General features: G+C 70.8%; 2 protein-coding genes across 5 annotated transcripts; both read right to left on the reverse strand.

Moving 5' to 3' along the window:
- Positions 1–1349: 1349 nt before the first annotated feature.
- On the reverse strand, positions 1350–10019 carry TRABD (TraB domain containing). Of its 3 annotated transcripts, none has more exons than XM_045834882.1 (10): positions 9922–10019; positions 5384–5450; positions 4954–5032; positions 4489–4655; positions 4134–4274; positions 3497–3607; positions 3264–3403; positions 2848–3020; positions 2649–2760; positions 1350–2517 (listed from the first exon to the last, which is right to left on the reverse strand). In XM_045834882.1, exons 2-10 carry the CDS (start codon positions 5414–5416, stop codon positions 2340–2342), a joined length of 1134 nt encoding a protein of 377 aa, XP_045690838.1. In that variant the 5' UTR covers positions 5417–5450; positions 9922–10019; the 3' UTR covers positions 1350–2339. The 3 variants fall into 3 exon arrangements, with proteins under 3 accessions (XP_045690838.1, XP_045690837.1, XP_045690839.1); XM_045834881.1 differs by having other exon boundaries at positions 4900–5032; XM_045834883.1 differs by having other exon boundaries at positions 4994–5032; positions 9922–9943.
- Positions 10020–12993: 2974 nt separating this feature from the next.
- On the reverse strand, positions 12994–20306 carry PANX2 (pannexin 2). 2 transcript variants are annotated; one of them, XM_045834916.1, is made up of 3 exons: positions 20081–20306; positions 14724–16166; positions 12994–14248 (listed from the first exon to the last, which is right to left on the reverse strand). In XM_045834916.1, exons 1-3 carry the CDS (start codon positions 20304–20306, stop codon positions 13905–13907), a joined length of 2013 nt encoding a protein of 670 aa, XP_045690872.1. In that variant the 3' UTR covers positions 12994–13904. The 2 variants fall into 2 exon arrangements, with proteins under 2 accessions (XP_045690872.1, XP_045690873.1); XM_045834917.1 differs by having other exon boundaries at positions 12994–14209; positions 20081–20301.
- Positions 20307–20766: the final 460 nt, after the last annotated feature.

Consider the following 20766-nt stretch of genomic DNA (forward strand, 5'->3'; position numbering starts at 1 on the left):
GCCTCCCGGACCTCGCGCGCGCGCGCGCCCAGGTCCGCAGGGCTGCGGCCGGGGGCTGGGCTGGGCAGAGGGGACCCGGCCGTCCAGAATGCCTGTCCGGCGTAACAGCTGGCAGGTCCCTGGAAGTGCCACCCGGGCGACGCCTGGCAGTCCAGGCTGAGCGCCAGAGGAGGGTGATGCCGAGGGTCGGGCCCTGGTTGTAGTCTGCAGCGCCGTGCACCGGGACCGGAGGGGCAGCGTTTCCCCAGATCTGGCCGAGGGGCGGTGAGGGCCGTTCTGGCCCGGAAGAGCCTCAGGGCGGAGCCCCACTGGGAGCCCCGCGGTTGGTCCAGATCTGAGAGTGGTTCCTTCCAGTGGCGGATGAGGGCCAGGAGGGGTCAGGGCCTGGGAAGGGGCAGTGCTCTCAGGGTGACTGGACCAGAGCCCCCACAGGCTGTCATGGTAACCCAGCAGCCCACACAACCCGGTTCCCGGCAGACAGGGAGCCACCACCCCCTCAGCCCCGGACACCACGTCTCCCCAGCATGTCCAGCAGGGACCTCACCTGTGGTGCCTGGAGGGTCAGCCTGGACTTCCCTCCCTTCCTCCTGGCTGGGCAGTGTTTGGGTGCTGCCCCGAGCCCAGCCAGCCCCTCCCAACACCTGCCTAGAGCAGGACCTTGTCCATGTCTGTCCTTCCCCGAGGCAGGTCTCATGGGAACTAAGAGGCCTGCAGGGTGCAGACCTGCAGGTGAGGGGTCAGAGCTCAGAGGCTGCCCAACACGCACTGGACCTCTGTGTTCCAGCCACACCACCTGGACTTATGGGAGAAGACCCCATCTTGGGAGGCTTGAGACCCCCAGCCCACCCTGGGTTAGTGAGACTCCCTGGCCTGCTGGCCCCTCTTCCTGGACTTTGGTGCTGCACCAGGGCCGCAGCAGAGAGCAGCGAGGCCCAGGACAGGGCAGGCGTCCCAGGGGAAGGGCCCACCCCACCAGCCAAGCTCCCTCCATACCTGCCTGCAGACGCCCGAGCCACCCTGTGCTCACTGTGGTCTTTCTCGGCAGGTGGGAGTGGCCGGGCCCTGATGAGCTTTCTGTTTCTGCTCAAGGCACTGGACCCTGCCCCGCCCCCCCGCCCCCCGCCCCCAGCTGCCAGGGTGGGCACGGACCAGGGCAGGAGTGTCCTCCCAGAGCACCTCCCCTTGGCCGCACCCTCACTGGCCTGCGATCTGTGCTGGTGCCAGGGTCCCTGCGCCCTCTCGGGTGCTGGCGTGACGCCTCTCCGAACTCAAGGCAGTGCCCTGGCATCCTGCCCCCCAGCCCACCGAGGACACCCCCATCCCACTTGCACACACTTCACATAACGAGCTTCAAAAACTAGCTTTTATTCATTTCCAGGGAACATGTACACCAGCGTGAGTGACAGGGAGGACGCAGTCCGGCATAAGGCGCCCACGCCCAGCTTGTGGCCAGGGCGTCGCCAGATCTGGACGGACACTGGGTCAGCACAAGCGACCGTGGCCCAGCTGGCTGCACGGACTGTGGCACAGAGAGACAGCCAGGACCCAGTGACCACAGGCACCAGTGCTGGCGGAGGTGCCAGCAGCGCCATGCGGGGCCGGCCGACCTTGAGCCTGTCTCTGCCACCCTGGGGTGGGCGTGCAGGAGGGCCCCCCAGCAGGTGTGCAGGAGGCAGGCCCCCGCCCCTGGTGTCCCTGGGCAGGGGGCAGACGGAGGGGCAGCTGGAGGGGCCGTGTCTGGGCCCACGGCCAAGGCCGACCCCACTCCACACTTGCCCCCTCAGGGCCGAGACCTTCTCTGTCCACGCCAGACATAAGGCTAGTGTTTCCTGACGTTTGCTTCAGTTTTTTAAGTTAAAATTTCCTGAGTAGAAAAATTTCAGAATTTTAAAAAAGCCCGAAACACACAATCTCTGCAGGCAGAGCGGTGCTGGTGCGCATCAGGGCCACCGAGGTCGGCCACGCCTTCCCAACGCTGCGGCAGAACCCAGAGGCCCGCTCCCGCCGTGGGCGCCCGGCGCGAAGGCACAGTGAGGGAGGGGCTGGCCGGCAGTGACCCACCTCGGCCCGCCGCCAGGCAGCCCAGGGGGCAGCGTGCACCTCAGCCCCTCCCCTGACCCTCGCCCTGACGCCCACAAACCCCATGAACGGCCCCGGGGGGAGGGCTCTGGGAAGCCTGAGCTCAGAGCAGTTAAATAATTCTTTATTTGGGTGGGTCGGGAGGGCAGGTGAGGCTGGGCTGGACCCCATGGGGGTGGCATCCAGGAGCTCCTCGGGGGGCCGGCCTGCACCCTTCAGCTGGTGCGGCCCCTCGGCCGCGGTGGCGCCCCTGGTCCTTCCTATTTGCTGGGCTGGGCTGAGGACACCCTCTGCAGGCAGTACTGGGCGGCAGGCAGGGACAGGACCAGGCTGGCGGTGCGGCGCCCCATCCAGTACAGGCCGTAGCCCAGCAGGCCCAGGAAGGCAACTTTCACGGCCAGCCGGGACACTCTGCCGGAGATGGACGGCGGGGGGACGCTGGGGGAGGGAGGGCAGGCGGGGTCTGGTTCAGGAAACGTGGGCCCCAGCCCCGGCCCAGGCCCTGCCACGTCCCCCACACCGTCCCCACGTCCCAGCCTAGCTCAGCGCTCGGGGCGGGCGGCACTCACGTCATGATCTCGTGGATGTTGAGGTCGGTGGTCCAGTTCTTCTCGATGCCGGGGACGTGGCCCATGCCCACGACGCCCACCACCACAGAGGGGACGCACTTCCTGGGCTCAGCTGCGGGGGGAGCAACCCGTCAGCACCAGCTCGTCAGCGCCGGGCCCCCGAGGCCCCCCCGGCCCGCCCACGGGCCGCCGCCCCCACCGTCGGAGGAGCGCGGCAGCTCGAGGCGCCGGGCGGCCTGCCGCAGCATGTAGGTCAGGTAGACGTCGCGCTCGGAGACGATGGTGCGGTGCAGGTCGGGGAACTCGCCGATCATCTCCGCCATCATCTGCTCCAGCAGGTCCTTCTGCTTGCAGCGCTCCACGTCGTCCTTGCTGGGGGCGGGAGGGCGGCTGCAGCCCCGTGGGGACGGGCGCCAGCGGGGCTGGGGCTCCCCCCCACCGCCCTGGGGCGGAGACCCCGTGGTTCGGGCTGCCGTGCGGGGAGGGGCTGGGAGGCCCCGCTGGAGGCTCAGCCAAGGGGATGGGGCCAGGCCTCCCGGCGCAGTCTGGCCACGCCCGGGCCGGAGCCCTGCAGCCACCCGTTGGCCCGCGGGCCGGAGGCTGAGGGGGCCCTACCTGATAGGGTCGGACAGGAAGCACAGGCCCCAGGCCAGCTTGACCTTCTGCCAGAGGGAGAGCGCCGCGATGGCCCTCTTGAAAGTGACGGGGATGGGCCGGTCCCCCAGGTGGAACTTGCAGAAGGGCACCTTGCTGGCCTGCCACGGAGGTCGGGGTTGGCGGGGAGGCCACAGGCCCCGGGGCGGCCCCCAAGCCCCATGCCCCCACACCGCGGGCGAGCCCAGGCTCACCTCCTTGAAGGCCTCCCTGAACTCGCCGCCGGGGGCCATGCCCAGCTGCTCGGTGATGTGGGCCGACACCTTCAGCAGCAGCATCTGCATCAGCCCGGACATGAGCCCGTTCTGCGGACAGACGGCCCGGGTCAGCCAGCTGCGAGCCGGGATCCGGGCAAGGGGCCCACACCCCCCACAGACACCCCGAGGCCCCTCTGGGCCACTTGGAGAGCCTTCCCAGGGCAGGCCCACCAGAAGGCCGCCACGGGGATGGCTGCCCGGCCTCTGCCCTGGACGTCTCTGTCTGCTCCTGTCCGCTCCAGCCCAGAGCCGGCCCCTCCACCCACCGTCAGCGCAGTGGGCGCGCACCGTGCGCTGGGGGCCCACGTGCGGGGGACGCACTGTGGCCACTGCTTCGGGCTGGCGGGTGGGCCAGACGGCACCGAGACCACTGCCATCCCCAGGGCCCCGGGGCCCCCACGTCCTCCTCTGCCTGACACCTGGTGAACGAGAGCTCCCCCCGCCCCCCCCACAGGCGGCAGGGAAGGATGCGCAGCAGACGGAGCCCCAGGGCGGGCAGAGCGGGGGACGTGACCCGTCCACCCCCTGGGGTCGGCAGCGCGGCGGACGACCGGGCGGTGCCCGGGGCTCGCACCTGCCGCACAGCCTGCTGCAGCTTCTCCAGGCTGATCTCCCGGGCCTCCCGCAGCAGCGCGCGCTCGTCCATCTTCAGCATGGACACGCGGTACTGGCAGAGCTCCACCACCACCACGTCGGGCTGCACCGCCCGGATGGTCTGCAAGGACAGCCGTCACCCTGGGCCCCGCCCCGCGCCCCCGGCCCCGGGGCGCGGCCCCCCGCGGCCCCAGTGAGGCCCCCCGACCGTGGTGACAACTCAGCTCTTCAAGCCACTGCCAGGAGCGAGTTCCTTCCGGAACAGGCCCGGCTGCCCCGGGGGGGAGGGGGGGCACCCGGGGGAGCCGGTCCTGTGGGGCTCAGGCCACTGTCACCTTGACAACGTCCTTCTTGCTGTCGTCGCTGAAGTGGGCCGTGCCCACCACGTACACGCGGCTGCCGTCCTCGGCCACCAGCTCGGTCACCGTGCGGGGCAGGCGGGGCCGTTCTCGCCGCCGCTTCAGCTTCATCTCCAGGAGCAGGTTGAAAGCGTCCACGTCAGCTGCAAGGACACGAGGCCCAGCTTGGGCGGCGCCGCGCCGGGCAGCCCGGACGCACACAGGACTGGGGGGGGGGGGCGGGCATCCGCGGGGGTCCCTCGGGGCTGGCGGCCCTGCTCAGAGCAGAACCCCCCGGGGGCGCGCCCAGGACGGCTGCCCGCCGGGGAGCCGGCCTCAGCTCTGCTCACCCACTGGGCTCAGGGCCCCCCCCAACGCCCCAGGGTGGCCGGGCCCGTCACCACCAACTTGGGAGCTGTCCACCCCTGCTGCCCAGCACTGAGTGTTCTTGGGGACACAAACACAGGTTCTGGGATTCTCCGGGAAGCACCCTGGGCACCACCTCCGAAGCTCCTGGGGTCGCAGCGGGCTCCGCGCTGGCCTGCAGGGGGCAGGGGTGGGTTCGGGTGGGGTGCCCGCCGCCTCCCCGGGGCCGCCCGAGCTCCATGTCTGCCCTCCCCCTGTGCCGCCCGTGCACTCCTGGGCCCCGGCCACCCACCCCCTGGGACGGGAGTCTCTGCATGACAGTCACTCTTGGGGCCACCCGCCTGCCCAGCAAGGCCCCAGGAGGCTCTTCCACACACGGGGGCGCCCAGAACAACCCAGGGCCTCACTGGGGGGCACGTTCTGGGCCCCCACCGAGAAGCTGGCCTGGCCGGAGCCTGAGGCTGGTCAGGGAGCAGGCCCCGGCCCCCCCCCCACTGCCCCCCACCACGCCCTCCAGGCCTCTCACCTCCTGTGGCGGCTGCTCCTCCCCCTCCTCCATGGCTGCCTGGAGGCTCCGGCGCGACCAGTGAAGCCTGAGGAGACACAGGTGTGTCCTCGCCCGGAGCCCCGGCGACCACAGGCCCATCTCCAAGGAGCCCCAGCCACCAGAGTCCCCGGGGCCAGCCCTGCAGCCCCGGCTCGCCACCCCCCTGCCCGTCCAGCCGGAGCGGGAGACGACAGCCGGGCGGACGGGGCCCCTTCCCGACTTTGGACTGAAACCCAGTCCCCAGAGCTCCCCGCCAGGAGAGACACCAGCAGGAGACATGCGTCTGCTGGTCCCACCAGGGCTGGCCACCCCCCTCCGGGGGCCGTCCCGGGGCCTGGGGACGGAGCTGCCGTCCACACTGAGTGCGAGTGACCGGACGCCACGCCGTCACCACACGCACACGGTGCCGGGACAGACTCGGGGGGCGTGCGGGGGCCGGGACGCGCGGAGCCCAGGCTCGCCGTCTGGCCGGGGGGTGGGCGAACGTGAAGAGCCCTCGAAACCCCGACCAGACCCTGGCAGTGCGCCAGCCCCTTGCGAGGTCCCCCCGAGACGCGGGCCTGGTGGGACGGGGGAAACAGGCCCAGACCACAGGGCGGCCGCGGACGGCGGGCTGTCGGGGCCCCTGGGCCAGGCGCGTGTGTCGGGGTGCGGCTCCCTGGACGCTGGCCCTTCCCCGGGGACCCTGGTGTGAGGGCCGCGGGAGCGGCACATGCTTCTGGCCGCGTGGCTGTCCCATCGCCGCCCTGCCCCTCCCTGGCCCAGGCCTGAAGGAGCCAGGGCCCCGCCGGCCGGCACGCAGAAGTGGAAAGGGCTCGTGGGGAACGCTGAACTGAAGTGAGAGCCCCCCGCAGAACCCGCAGGGCCTGGACCGCCGCAGGCGGGGCTGCTCCCTTCCACTTCAGTGGTGCGATGCCGTGGTCTGGTCCGGAGCCCGTCGGACCTGCCTTCTGACCTCTGGGACGTGCTTCTGCGGCCGCCCCTGGGGGACAGTGCGGGGAGCCCCCGGCTGCAGGAGTGCCCAGGGCTGACTGCAGGCTCGCCAGCGCTGTGCTTTCCAGAGCTTTCACGATTCAGAGGAAAAACCAGGGACAGAACCAGCGCGACACCCCAGGCTCTGTGCCCGGCCCGCCGCGACCTGGCAGCTCAGGGCCCCTGGGAGCTTCCGTTCTGCCGCCTGCAGCTGCAGCGGGTGGAACAGCAAGGGGAGCCGGCGGAGCAGAGTCTGGCTCGGCCTCCCGCTGGGGGTCCCTCTGGCGGGAACGCCCGGGGCCCCTGGCCCAGGGCCGTGGCTCACCTGGGCCCGCCCCTCCCAGTGCCTCCACCCGGCTCGCCAGGGCAGAGCCCTCCCCTCGCGGGCGCCGCCGGAACAGAGACAGGAAGCGGGGCCTGTGCGCAGCGGGGCGGGGTGTCCCCGCCCAGGCTCCCCAGCCGCCGAGGTGCGGTGGGGCGGGACCACCCTCACCCTGCTGCGCTGGGGGGGCGGCAGGCCTGACTCCGAGCAGCCACAAGGCGGCCGAGGACGAAAGCAGGTTCAGAAAGGCACTGCCGGCACCACCAGGCAGGAGGCCACCCGCTGCCTCGGTCTGCTCTCCCACACCCTCGGGGGCCCCGGGGCTGCGCCCTCACCCACCCTCGGCCAGACCCGCCCTCGGAAGCCCGTGGGGGCCGGGCAGGCTTTAAGCACGGTGGTGGCCGGGCCACCCAGCTGCAGCACCAGGACCTGGGTCCCCTTACGCACCCTGCAGCCGCTCCCCAGGGGCAGGGGCAGGGGCAGGCAGGGAGGCCTCCGAGGCCCTGTCAGCACCGAGGCTGATCCTGAGCGGCACCTCTCTCTGACGCCAGCATGCCCGAACATCACCTTCTAACTCTGCCTGGCCCCTTGCCCTCGGGGGCGGGGGGGGGGGCCTGGGGATGCCCACACAGGACGTGACTCAGGGGAGCAGTACCCCTCCACCCCTCCCTGCTCCCTCCTGTGTATCTCCGAATGACACGGCGGGGCCCCGAGCCTGTCCCAGCCGCCTGGAGGGAGCCTGGAGGGAGCCTGGAGGGAGCGGAGGGGCCCAACCCTCATCTCCCGCCCCCGCCGCCGGGCCAGGAGCCTCTGCGTCCCTCCCCGTTTCCTGCCTCGAAGCCTTGGGCTGAGGGCCCCCGCAGTTCCTCTCACCACTGCGCGCTGCAGCGGCCAGCACACCCTGGCCGACGCCCGCAAGGGGGCATCAAGGTGCCCCTCCTAGATCCAGGGTCCAGAGCCCAGGCCTGGCCCGTGGCAGAACTCCAGGCAGCCTGCGGGGCCCAGCACGCGGCGGGAGGACAATCCTGCCGCACCTGGTCTTCACTCCTGTCCACGGGGCGCAGCCCAGGTGGGCGGGTGCTGGGCACGGCTGTCAGAAGGGGCTCCCTGAGCAAGGCCCCTGGCAGCCAGTCCATCAGGCACACGGGCCGGCTGCTCTGCCACCTGCCAGCACCAGGCTGCAGGCGACGGCCACGGGGTCAGCCAGGACTCGGGCAGCCCCCGCCCGGCACTGCGTGGCCCTGGGCAGGGCGGGACGTGTGTGCTCGCTCAGGCTCAGCTCCGGCCTCCAGGGCCCGGGCGCTTGGAGCAGCCACCCGGCTGTCCCACCTGTCCACACATCCTGGGGCCGCCCCCGGCTGCAGGGCCCACTGAGACGCCATGTCGGCCCACGAACTCGGGACCCTCTGGGCACCCCTCCGCTGGGTCGAACCTCGTCGGCAGACGGCCAGCCCCGAGCCTGGTTCTGGAAGGGGTAACCCCCACAGAGGACAGCAGCGGGGTCGCCCACGTGCTTCCGGGAAAACAAGCTCCGACTCCGTGGGAACTCCCGACAGCCCGGAGGACCCGTCTCGGCGAGGTCACCGCTGCAGGCGCGGACTCCAGCGGCAGGAGGGGCCCCGCTTCCCTCAGGCCCCCCCTCCCCGGGGCGCGTAGCCCTGGGACACGGCAGAGGGACACACTCAGTTGTCCTGGGTGGGACGACGTGACCCGGGGACGGGGCAGAGCCCCAGGACATCAGGCCGCTCGCTGCAGGGCCGGCGGGCCACAGGCTCCCACCTGTCCGGCCCAGGCAGCTGTCCCCTCCCCTGAGCCCCTCTGTGAGGGGCTGAATTCCATCCCGCACATTCCTGTCAGCACACGTGGGAGCCTGGCCCCCACGTGACGGTTCCGGCAGGTGGGGTCCCTGGCAGGTGTCGGCTCAGATGAAGTCAGGAGGGGTGCCCCCCAGGGGATCGGTGCCCCCCAGGGGATCGGTGCCCACGAGGGGAGGCCCCCGAGAGCCAGCCGACTGAGGACACAGTGGGAAACGGCCAGCTGTCCACCGCCAGGAAGGTCCTCCCTGGCCACAAAGGCAGCCGACACCGGGGTCTCGGCCCCCCAGCCTCCGGAGCTGTGGGGCTCTGCTGTGGCCCCAGGACGACCGAGACGCCGGTGCTCTTCCCCTCGCCCCGAAACCGCCTCCCGGGCGCCGGCCTGGCTTCCCAGGGACTGACCAGCACCGAACGCAGTTTCCAGAAAAACTTGTCTCCCGATCGACTCTCCGGGCCGGCTCAGAAAGCCGAGGGTCCCAGACTGGACAGACCAGCGGAAGGACCGACTGGCTGGGAGACAGCAGGGTGCCCTGAGGCCCTGCCCTCTGCCCCCCCTTGTGGAGCCTGGGCCCCTGGAGAAGACCCGGCCCCGCGGGCCCGGCTTCAGGGGGGCGCGGCCACCTTCGCGGTCGGTCGCTGCGAAAGACACACGCCAGCTCCAGCCGGAGCTGGAGGCCCCAACGGCTCCTTGTCCAGCACACCTGGGCCGGCCCTCCAGGAACCTGTCCAGGGCTGGTGCCCACACTGACCACCACTGCAGGGCACTGGGGACGCCGGCCCGGCCCTCCCCTGGCAGTTTTGCCCGGCAGCCTCAGACGCGCAGCACTGCGGCCGTCCCGCAAGGCTGACCGGGGACCCCAGGGTCAGGGCTCCCTGCCGATCACGTTTGCAAGGGGGGGGGGGCAGCTGCCGCAAAAACCATTGGGAACCCCACGAGCGCAGTGGGCCCGGGGCCTATTTCTCCGGGAGGGTCCCCCCGCACCAACCCAGTCCCGAAAGAGCTTGTCCCGACCCCCTAAGCCAGCCGAGGGCTCCCCCGCGAGATCCCCGAGGCTGTGACGTGCGTTTGCCCCGGCAGCCCCGACTCCCTCTCTCGGGCCCTTTTGCACCAGGACGCAGACGCAGACGCAGACGCGAACTTTGTGGCCCGTAAGTTACATGTCGACCAGGCTGCTCCCCAGAGACGAGGCGAGCCCCGACGGCCACCGGGTCCTCGGGCTCCCCCGCCATATGGCAGCACCGCTTTGCTCTCCCTGCGCTCGAAGCCGCCGCCGGGACGGCCCGGGTCCCCGCGAGACGCTGTCCCCGCCGCGCGAGGACCCCGCCCCCTCCCGAGCTGCGCCTCCCGGGCCCTGGCGACCCTCGCCGCCGCGCCCGCTCCACCCCCGCCCCAGGCCCGCGCGACGTACCGAGACGGGAGGCGCTCCTCAGCCGGTCTCCATGCGGCTAGTCGCCCCACCGGACGGGGCGGGCCGGGGCCGCGGGGCGGGGCGGCCGGACAGGCCGGCGGCCGGGCCCGGAGCGCGCGGCATGCCGGGAAGCGCAGTTCCGCTCGCCGCCCGCTCGCCGGAGCGACGCACTTACGGACTACATTTCCCAGAGGGCGGCGCGCGAACGTACGAAGACTACAATTCCCAGAGGGCCGTGCGAGAGAAAGCGCCGCTTCGCTCGGGACCCTGCGGTCCTAGGACGCAGGCAGCGGCTCTGGTGACACAACTTCGAGTCCCCGGCCCGCCGCCCGAGCCGGAAGGCCTTGCGAAGCGCCATTAAGTTCTCTGATGACAGTCCCCAGTCTGTAAAATGGGGATGATGTTCGCATGGTGTCCACACGGTGGCTTTGCGTCCAGTGGTGCAGAACGAACGGGACGACCCCGGGGAGGATGCGAGGAGCGGAGAGCTCGAGCTCCGCAGCGCGCCCCGTGGGCGGGGCCAGCCCTCGGGACGCGCGGCCGGCTGCGCGGGGAGGGGCGCCCCGAATGCGCCCCGGCCTTCCCCCGGCGCCGCGGCGGGGGTCCCGGGACCCCAACTCTCGGTGGGGCCTCAGGACGGCTGGACCTGGCGGTCTGGAGCCCTCGGTTCGCTGCCAGCGGACGGTCCCTGGACCTCCTCTCTCCGCAGCGCCCGAGCTGGCGTGGCTACCCCATAACGCTGGACACTTGTCCTCTTTGGGCCGAGCGGGTAGCGTCCAGGGCCTCGGAGCGCGGGGGCGAGCGGGCGAGGGGGACGACCGGAGGCCCGTCCACTTGCCCGACTCCTGCTCGGCCCCGATCCCCCGCCTCAAGGGGCCGTCCCAGGCACGGGGACCCAGCGCCTTGACGGTGGTGGGCCTGCTGATATCTTCCTCCGGGCCGCGCCCGTGCACCTCACCTGCGGCCTCGCCCTCCAGCCAGCTCCCCTGAAGCGCGTGCCCACCACCTGGACACTGCCCGCAGCCCAGGCGCCCTCTGATTCGGATTTGTGCCAGCCTTGGGCCAGGACCCTGGGCACTGCAGAAAGCTGCTGTGTCCTGCAGGGTTGCCGGCCAGTGCAAGGGGCTCCCTTTAGAAAAGGAGGGAAAGGGACCCTAGGACAAGCCATTCTGGGGTCCCTGGCACGACTGTACCATCAGGTTGTCCTCCCCTCAGCCTGGAGCTAGAGGACCACCTGCCCGCCCTGGGAGGGAAGGGATGGTCCAGCCCACCAGCAGTCAGGGCTGGATGCTGGATTTCCCTTCTGGTTCCAGGAAGACAGCCCCAGGTACCATAGAGGGGTCACAGGTTCCCACGTCCGAGTCTGCGGGTGGTCCCCTGTGCTCTGGCTGACGGGGGACATAATCCTTCCAGGCCAGCAGGCTGGGCTGTCTGCCAGGCTGCCACCACCTCTCCAGTCCAGCTTCCTAGTCCCCAAGGGGCCTGGCTGCCCTCAGGGCAGTCTCTGCTCTCCTGGGTCACAGGCCTCCAGTCCCCGCCTTCTGTCTGGTTCTAGTCGTTACTAGCACAGATCACTTCTGCCCTCCCGGCCACGCTGGCTGCCTCCACACAGGAGAGGAGTGGTGTTTCACTTGGGGCCGTGCCCTGGGGGGCTCTGGGGCACCTGACCAAGTGCCAACTGAGAGGCTCGCCCGTGCCGGGCCTGGCTGCAGGAGAGGCTGCGTGGCTTCCCCCAAGCCTCTCCTCTTCCGAGAGAGGGACAGCAGCCTCCACTCACCCTGCCAGGGGCCAAGAGGAGTGAGCAGGAGGGTGTCAAGGGACCCTGGAGCCCACAGACACCCCCCTGCACAGGCGGGGGCGAGGCAGCACCCCCCAACACCCTTGCAGTGAAATGTTTGCTCCTGCGGCACATTGACTCCACAAGACCAGCTCACACCAGGGTCACTGCATTTGCTTCAAGGGGCATGTCTCTCCTTGGGGCCACCCTGCACCTGCCCTCGGCACCCGGGCCAGGGACCCGACCACCAGGGGCAGCCCCTCTGCCTGAGCCCCGACATCGTTCACACGGCCGGTCCCCAGCCTGCTGCCCCCAGCCCACTCCTCCCCAGGAAGCCCCAGCTAAGGCTCCCTCTGCCTCCTGACCCACCCACACCTGCCGCCCATGTGGCCCCCTCTTGGGCACTGTGTGAGTCAACTGTTGTTTCAATGGCCCGGTGTCCCCTGCTCTGTGGCCTGGCCCACCCGAACGGTAAAACCCACATTTCAAACACACGGTGGGTACAGCCCCTGCAGGATCCACCGTCCGACTCCTGGGTCCGTCCGCCCGCCCACCGAGGGCTGCTGGGGGCGGGTGCCGAGGGGCTGCCCGGGGAGGCAGGCAGGCAGGCCTGTGTGGGCAGCGCCCTCGGCGAAGCCCTCCCTGCCTCCGAGGCCTGCACCCGTCTGCTCTCACCCCGGTGGGTCTCTGGCCCCGCTGCGCCCCAGTGACTGCCTGCTCGGAGTGTCCACTCAGACCCCGAGGGTCACCTGCCATGGCCTGCAGGGCGTGTGTCTCCATGGTGCACCCGGAAGCTCAGCTTTATGCCCACCTGAGTCCTGGGCTTGGTGGTGAAGACCCCTGTCCTGGATCCCCCCAGCACCCGGATCCCCCCAGCACGTCAGCAGCACCTCCACGCCGTATCAAGGTGCCTCCGCCCGGAAGCCTGTTCAGCCAAGTGCAGCCGATAGTCCCGTCCCCACACATCTTACAGAGGGGACTGCTTCCTGGGGGCACGTGTCTTGTCTCTGCTGAGCCTACAAGCCCCGGAGGACTCGCCCGATGCCCGTGGCCCAGGGTGCACGCATCCGTCGGCAGAGGCCGTGACGTGCCCAGCATGAGTGACGGCCACATGCTTCAGCGCTGCTGTGGGCCAGCAGCAGCAGACCCCAGGGCGTCCTGGAGGGCAGAGGGGTGCCTCCCACGGCCTGGGACAGGTCAGGGGTGGGCATGCAGTTGGGAGGAGGTGCCGGGACACAGGAGACTTGGGCTGGAGCACAGCCCCCTGCAGCATGGACCATGCGGGACGCAGGCAGTATCAGAATAGCATTTATTGATATGCTCGGTGCTACCTTGTTAGTACTGTCCCGTTGTCGCCGTGGCTGAGGTAATAGGGACAGGCCTGCCGCGCCGGCCCTGGGCTCCCACGGAGAACCGAGTGGGCCCCGGGCCGGGGGGCCGAGGCCAGTGGGGGACGTGGTTATTGCGTTAGACTCCTCTCCTCGCTCACACGCCGGCGCCCACGGCCGGTCTCACACGTGCTCGCTCCCCTGGGCCTGCTCACACACACCTGCTTACATGCTGGTGCCCACTTGCACACTCGCACACATCCACTTGCACACAGGCGCCCTCCCCGACACTCACTCTCATACACACACACGCACACACACCCTTTGTGTTAAATGCACCCTAAGTCTCCTGACAGTAAAGATGCTCGCTAGTTACAGTAACCATGGTGAAGTACAGGTAGTCGGGTACAAGGAGAAAGTGCATGTCGACCTCTGACCCAGGGCTCCAGGTCCCTGACAGGGCGAGCCCTGAGCACGGCCCCTTCGGGGTGCCCACGCCTGCGGTGCCACTGTCCCCAGCTTCCTTCCACACCTGGGAGCCCAGCTGTCCCCCCACCAGACCATCCCCTCATGGCCGGCATCCCGGGCCCAAGACCAAACTGACTACAAAAATAAACTCTTCATCTCACAGCCGAGCGCCTGATGCAGGGGGGAGGGGCGGCTCCGGGGGTCACAGCCAGCCCCTGGCCCAGCCGGCACCCTGGGAGTGCCGTGCGGGGCAGGAGGGACGGGTGCGGAGCCCTGAGGCATGCGGACGGGAGGCCGGGGCGGGCAGCGCCGGGTGGAAACGAGGCCGTGTCCACGTGGGGCCGGGGCCGGGGCCGGTGGCGCGCCCCAGCCATGCAGAGGGGCCTGTGGGGGCGGGCAGCCCTGTCCCCTCAGAACTCCACTGTACTCACTACTGTCCTCGGCTCGTCGAAGGTGGCGATGAGGATCTGCTGGGGCGGGGGGATGGTGATGAGGTTCCCCACCTCCGGGGACGCCCGCGGGGGCCCGTCCTCCTCCTCCCGGGCCTCGTACAGGGTGCTGATGTGCAGCAGCGGGTGCGTGGCGTTGCGGCTCAGGATGGTGAGGGAGTCGGCCTTGCCCAGGCCGGCCGGCGACAGCGGCGCCGCGGCGGGGACGGCAGGGGGCGTGCAGACGCGGAAGGGGCCCCCGGCGGGAAGCGCGGTCCGGGCGGGCTCTGCTGGGTACAGGGTGTCCTTCTCAGGGAGCGAAGCGTCTGCCGAAGCCAAGGACACAGGCGCGTCACAGCCCCGCGGGCCGTCTGTCCGCCTCCGCCGCCCCTCCCGGTCCCCACCGAGGACCAGCTGGGGCCGGTGGCTCTGAAGCGTCCTGGGAGGGATCCGTCATCCCTCTCTCAGCCTCGCCGGGCAGGCAGGGGCTGGGCCAGACCCGCTGCACCAGATTTCCAGCACATTCTCAAGGGCCCAGGCAACCTTTCCCCCACGTCCCCTCCAGCCCTCGGGGCCAGGCCTCGACCTGTCCGCCTCCCCCGGCTCTAGGCCCTGCCCGCACGCAGCCCAGCACCCAGCCGCCTGCAACCGGTTGCTCCCCTCGCCGCCCCCCACCCCCTGCCCCCAGCAGGCTGACTCCCTAACCCCTTTCACAGGGTTCCCAGGTGCCCAGTCTGGGGAAGGCGGTGGGCGGTGCCCCCTGTCCTGGAACCTCGCTGCAGGGTCCGCCCCTCCTCCTACCTTTGGTGGGTGGGGCGGGCAGGCCCAGCCCCCGCTCCTCCGCCTGGGACAGGAAGACCCCTTCCTGGCTGCGGGAGGCGGGCAGGGCGGCGGGAACGGCCTCGGGCTTGGCCTTCTTGGAACCCAGGATGTACGGGTGCACGTCCAGGGAGAAGTGGCGTGCGTGCTTCTTGTCGGTGGCGGGGCCGGCGTCGCCCCCGCCCTTGTCGTGGGGCGCCCCGCGCGCGCCCGCATCCAGCAGCGGCGCGATGAGCGTGTCGGTGGCGGTCTTGCGGCGCACGGGCTTGGGCTTGTCGGCCTTGCTGTTCTCCACGCGCATGATGGCCAGCTGCTCCTTGAAGGGCTGGGGCAGCGGGTTGCTGGTGGGGATCCACTTCATCTTCTTGCGGGGCCGCTTGACCACGGGCGGCTCGGCGGCGCCGTCGGGCTCCGCGGGGTCGGCGCTGGGGTCGAGCGTCTGGACGCCGGCGCTGCGCACGGTGGGCGTGGCGTCGTGGTTGGACTGCGCCAGCGCCGCCAGCAGCTGCCGCACCACGTTGTCGTACATGAGGTCGCTCTCGTTGGTGATGAAGTCCAGCCGGTTGAGCGACTTGATGTGGTCACGGTTCTCGTTGCAGAACATGGCCAGGATGTTGATGTCGCAGAACTGGGAGCCGCGCCACTGCCTGCGCGTCTTGATGCCCACCTTGTGCAGCTTGTCGAAGATGAAGTTGCTCTTGCGGAAGATGAAGAGGTGGATGAGGTTGACGAGGATGATGAGGTTCATGGAGCAGAGGAGCACGATGTCCACGCCCGCCACGATGCGCTGCAGCTGCACGGACGGCAGCTTGCAGCTCACGCGCACCGCCCAGCCCCCGCCGCCCGCGGGCCCGTCCGGGGACGCGCCCAGCGCGCAGGTGAACTCGTTCTGCTTCTGGGTGGCGTAGTAGGTGCACAGGTAGGAGATGGGCGCCACGCTGAGCAGCAGGATGAGCAGGTGCCGCGCCAGGTACAGCTTGGCAAGGAAGTTGCTGCGCCCGCGGCGCTCCAAGTACTTCTCGAACAGGTTCTGCTCGGGGCTCTTCTCCTTCTCCGCGTTCTCGATGATCTCGCGCCGCTCGCGCTCCGTGATGCCGGGCCCCTTGGACTGGATCTGCTTCTCGATCTTGGGCGCGCGGCCCTCGGCCGCCCGGTGGTAGCAGTTGTCGATCTCCTGCAGCAAGAAGTTGAGCTCGGAGGTGAGGCGGGTGGAGGCCAGGAACTCCCAGCCCAGCGCGGGCACGTACATGATGGCCGCGAAGGCCAGCAGCGAGTAGGGCAGCAGCTTGTGCTCAAACAGCGACGGCCACAGGCTGGCGTCCACGCCGGGCAGCGCGTCCCGCAGCTCCGTCCAGCAGTAGCCGCGGGCGTACAGCGCCTGGTCGCGGGTGAAGTTGTGCGGGGTGTAGCAGTAAATGGGCTCCTCTGGGGGCAGAGAGGAGACGCGGGCTGGGGCGCCAGACCCCGCCCCCGCCGCTCGCCCCCGGCCCCTCCCACACAGCGACGCCCGCCCCAAGCCTGGTGGCTTCCCCAGCCCCATGTCCCAGCTGTGGGGGGGTCGCACCCTGGGCACCCCCTACACTCGGCAGCCGGCTGCCCCACAGGTGAGGAGGGACACCGCGGTGCCCCCTGCACCTGCAGGACCAATCTACCGCAAGGTGTTGGCGTGTACGCAGGGGAAACCAAGTCCCGAGAAGAGTGGGTCAGGCCACACTCCTCAGCCAGGGTCCCTCATCCAGTGGCACCGCTGGACCAGCCCCCTGCCCTTGCACTGCCCCCGGTGCCCCTGACTGTCCCCTGAGAGGGGACACCGTGGCCCACGGGTCCTCAGAGCCCCAGGGATCCCTGGAAACCCCACTGCTGCGCGCCCAGGGCCAGGGGCAGCACCCCGAGAAGCCCTGTCGGAGGAGAGCCGGACGCCGGAGGTGCAGCTCCGGGGAGGAGCACCCTGCCCCTGCTTCCGAGCGCACACCTGCCCCCGGGGTTCTGAGTGCTCCCGGCCCCCAGCCCCACCCCCCACGTCGGGCTCCCAGCCTGCACCCCACCGCCCGCGCCCGTCCCCAGGGGAAGCTGACTCGCTCCACGCTGCCTTGGGGTGCCCTGCCGGCTGCTGCCCCTCCCAGTGCCCGGCTCCAAGGAGGCTGCTCTTTGGGCCAGCGGGACCCCACCCGGCCACCCCAGGCCTGGCTCACGGCCCCCACCTCTGCCTCTCAGCCCCTCACCCCAGGGGAGGTCCGGACCCTTCCCGGACCCCACAGCCCTTGCAGGCCCCGCACGGGGTGCTGCAGCCGCTCCCCAGAAGTTGCAGCCGGGTTGTCTACAGACTGCGGGCGGGTCAGGTTCGGGCTCTTGCGGGGGCAATGGGCCTGGGTCATCGAGGGGCCCGTGTGGTCACGGGGGCCCTTGTGAGGAGGAGGCCGGAGGGTCGGTGCTCCAGTTGGGGAGGCGTAGGGAAGGAGACAGAGGCTGGGCAAGGACCGGAAGCCCAGGGGTGGGGGGGCCTCTGGGAGCGGGAAGGGCCAGGTGGGTTCTCCCAGGAGCCTCTGGAAGGAAGGGGCCCTGCTGGCCCCGGGGTCTCCGCCCCACACCACTCGGTTCTGACTCCCGAGCTGAGGGACCCGAGGGCGGCCTCTAGGCTGTGCCTGTGGGGGTGGCTGGCCTCCCCCCGGCCCCCAGGACCCCCGCCCCGAGCCTCCCCCAGGGGCCCGAACAGACACGCTCCCAGGGTGCGGGGCCACACGAGAGGGCGAGGGAGACCCTGAGAACTGGCGCGGGGGGTGGGGGCTCCTCTCTCACAGGCCTGCCCTGCAGCTCTGAGTCCTTGGGGGGCAGATCACTTGCCCCCCGTCCTTTCAGAAGAGGGAGGTGGAGGGCTGGGCTGGGGCCTGCTCACCGGGCTGTTTCAGGAGACGTCGGTCACCTGCCCGGGCTGCACAACGTCCAGGGACCCCAGTAACCCTTCAACTCTCTCCCCCACCCGTGGTCACACACCCGTCTGACCCCCTCCGCCACCCATGAGTGGTCCCTGCGGTGGGAGTCACGGCAGCCCTGGCCGAGAGCAGTGGGGGTCTTCCGCCGTCTGCCCCCCCAAGGCTGGGGATGCAAGGCCCTGATGTTCGGGCAGGTCCCCGGCCAGGAGGCCAGCAGCGCCTGACTGGCCCCTCACCGCCCCCCCCCCCCCAGCGCCAGTGCGTGCGCCCCACGTGTCCCTGACGAGCGAGCCAGGACGCAGAGAGGTCGACCTCCCTGCCCCAGGACACCCACCGGGTGTGTTCAGTGGGGCGAGCACAGGAGGCCCCGCTCAGGCTGGGCCCCCGGCGGGCGGGCTGTGGGTCCTTCGGGCAGCAGACGGCCTGCTGGCCCCAGGCCGTGGGCTCAGACGCTCGCAGACAGATGCTGGCCAGTGCCGTGGGGATGGGGTCCCGGGACCAGTTCCTGTCCAGGGGGGGAGGGGGGGAGGGCCAAGGGGTCCCCCCCGAGGGCCAGCGCTTCTGACCTCACCACCCTCCCGTTCTGGCGCCACACGCCAGCAGGGCGGCCCCGGGAGCTCACCTGTGGTTCCCCCCTGCGCGGCCCCTTTCCCTGCACCCCTGTCGTCCTTGTGTCTGGGGAAGGGGCCGTGGGGCCCGTCTGAGTTCTGCCTGAGGCACCTGAGACCCCCGAGTGCCAGGCAGGCAGGCCCTGACGGAGCCACTGGTCTTCCCTGGACCGCAGTCCAGGTGAGCGAGAGAAGCAGCTCCTGTTCTCCCAAACCGTGGGGGCGGCAGGGACAAGAGCGGCACAGTGACTCAGAGCGGTCCTGAGGAACCGCCGCCAACCCCCCTCCGTTCGTTCTGTGACCTGGGTCCCATGGGCCGGGGGGCGGGTGCCAGCACCCATCTGCCGCTGCTCTGGAAGCCCCGGGCCCCCTCCCCACACCGGCAGCAGGCCCAGGCGGGCGCACACGAATCTCCGTGGGCGCCGAGGGGCGGGCCTGCCAGGGCCGGGATGCACGCAGGCCAGCTGGACGCGGAGGGGAGCCAAGGCCCCACCTGGCTGAGCTCGACTCCCGGCCTCGTCCCAGGAGGTCAGCTGAGGGCAACCGGGTCCTGGACCTGCCCTCCCTCCTGTGTGCATCCGGGGTGGGGAGAATCACGTCCCCCAAGAGATGTCCAAGTCCCACCCCCCGGAATCCGTGAACATGAGCTCGTTTGGAAGCAGGACGAGGGCACCCGGAGTGGTCCCCGATCTGGCGACCGGTGAGCTCACGCGTCGTCGGGGGAAGTTTGGATGCAGGCGCACACGGAGCAGGTGCCCGGGAGAAGACAGAAACGGGGAGGTGCGGCCTCCGTGACGCCGAGCACGGGGGGGGCGGCGGGGGGGCGGGGGGCGGCGGCGGGGGCTGGGGAGGCAGGCGGGGCCCTGCCCTGGAGGTCCTGGGAGCTCGGACCCGGCGGAGGGAGTCAAGTTCTGCGGTTTGAGCACCGAGTTTGTACCGATTTGTTCACCCACTGTGCGCATGTCCCCGCCCCAGGAGTGTGTGGGCACTGGCGCTCGCCCCCCAGCCTGGGGGGGAGGGTTAAGCAGCCTGGACAGTGTCTGCCCTCAGGTAGGGTGTCCTCTGCCCACGGGGACCCCTGAAAGGGGAGACCTTTGTGAGGGAACCGATGCAGGGTGCAAGAACGGTGCCAATGTCACTCGGGGGGCAGAGCCACATGGCCCTCCTCCCTCCTCCAGGAGTCCCCGGGTGCCCTGCACTGGCTCAGGGGGCCCTCAAACATGGTGGGTGGGCTGGGGAGGGGCCCCTTCAGACACCCGGGTCCTGAGACCCCTCGCCAGCTCCACTCTAGGGGGACATTTCCGGGCTTCAGCCGCTGGCCTGGGGCAGGGGGTGGCCTCACCCTGTGGCTAATCAGAACCAGCCTGCTTCTCGGGGGACCTCGGTGCAATCAGGCCCCGCGCGCCCAGCAGCCGGCTCTGCTATCCTCATCCATCACCTGTAACGTCGTTTTCTGGTCCTCACCTGGCCCCTCCTCCTTCCTCAGACCCTGCCCACTCCCCCTCCCGGTCTTCCCTTCCCACGCCAGACCCCGGTCTCATCTGTGCTTGGACGTCCAGGCCCAGGGTGGGGTGCGCCCTGAGCTGCGGGTGAGCAAACGGAAGGTAAAAACGATACATGGAGCAGAGGCGCCGGGCGGGGGGGGTGGGGGAGCAGCCCGAGCGGCCGGCGACACAAACAAGGGTGGGTGGTGGCGAGGATCTGCTGGGAGAGCCCTGGCGCGGCCATCACGGCCCGGCCCCCGCGGACACCTGCGGACGCGCCCCCCCCTCCGCCCGCGCGCCCCTCCCGGCGGCCTCACCTGCGAAGTTCTTGGTGAAGACCAGGGTGACCAGCAGGATGGGGACGAGGACGGTGCCGATGGTGACCACGCGGTCGAACGGCAGCTCGAGCTTGAGCTGCAGCAGCAGCGCGGCCAGCGCGCCCGCCTTGTCGTCCTGCGCGCCGGGCAGGATGAGCTCGCGCAGCTTCTCGCCGGCCAGCAGCGCCGTCGCCATGTCCGCGGGCTGCTCCAGGAGGTGGTGCATGGGGGGCGGGCGAGGGGCGGGGCGCGGGGGGCGCCGGGGGGCGCGGGGGCGCCGGGCAGGGGGAGGGGCGCCGGGGGAATCACCGGGGCGCCGGGGGAGGGGCGCGTGGGGAGGGGCGCAGGGGGCGCGGGACGGACGGCGAGGTGGGGGGCGCGCCGCCGTCGCCGCTGCCCCTGCGGGCAGGGGTCGGGCCGCCGGGCCCCGCCGCCCCCGCTGGGCTGCAGCCCGGCCCGCCTGGCGTGTCCTCCGGCGGGGGCGGCGGTGTCCCAGGCTGGGGCCGCGGCCCCGCTCCCGCCGCGGGGAGGGGGCTGTTTACCGGCGGCGACTCGCGGCCTGGCTCCGCCCCCCACCCCCCTCCCGCCACGCAGAATGCGGCGCCGGCGATGACTTTGCAGAAAAGGTTTAAATTCCGTAAGATAAACGAACGAGGACCGGTTCCTCCTCTCCCTCGGGACCGCGG

The sequence above is a fragment of the Phyllostomus hastatus genome, unplaced genomic scaffold, assembly GCF_019186645.2.
Source record: "Phyllostomus hastatus isolate PE091 unplaced genomic scaffold, TTU_PhHast_1.1 phas_contig_198, whole genome shotgun sequence".
Classification (NCBI taxonomy): Eukaryota; Metazoa; Chordata; class Mammalia; order Chiroptera; family Phyllostomidae; genus Phyllostomus; species Phyllostomus hastatus.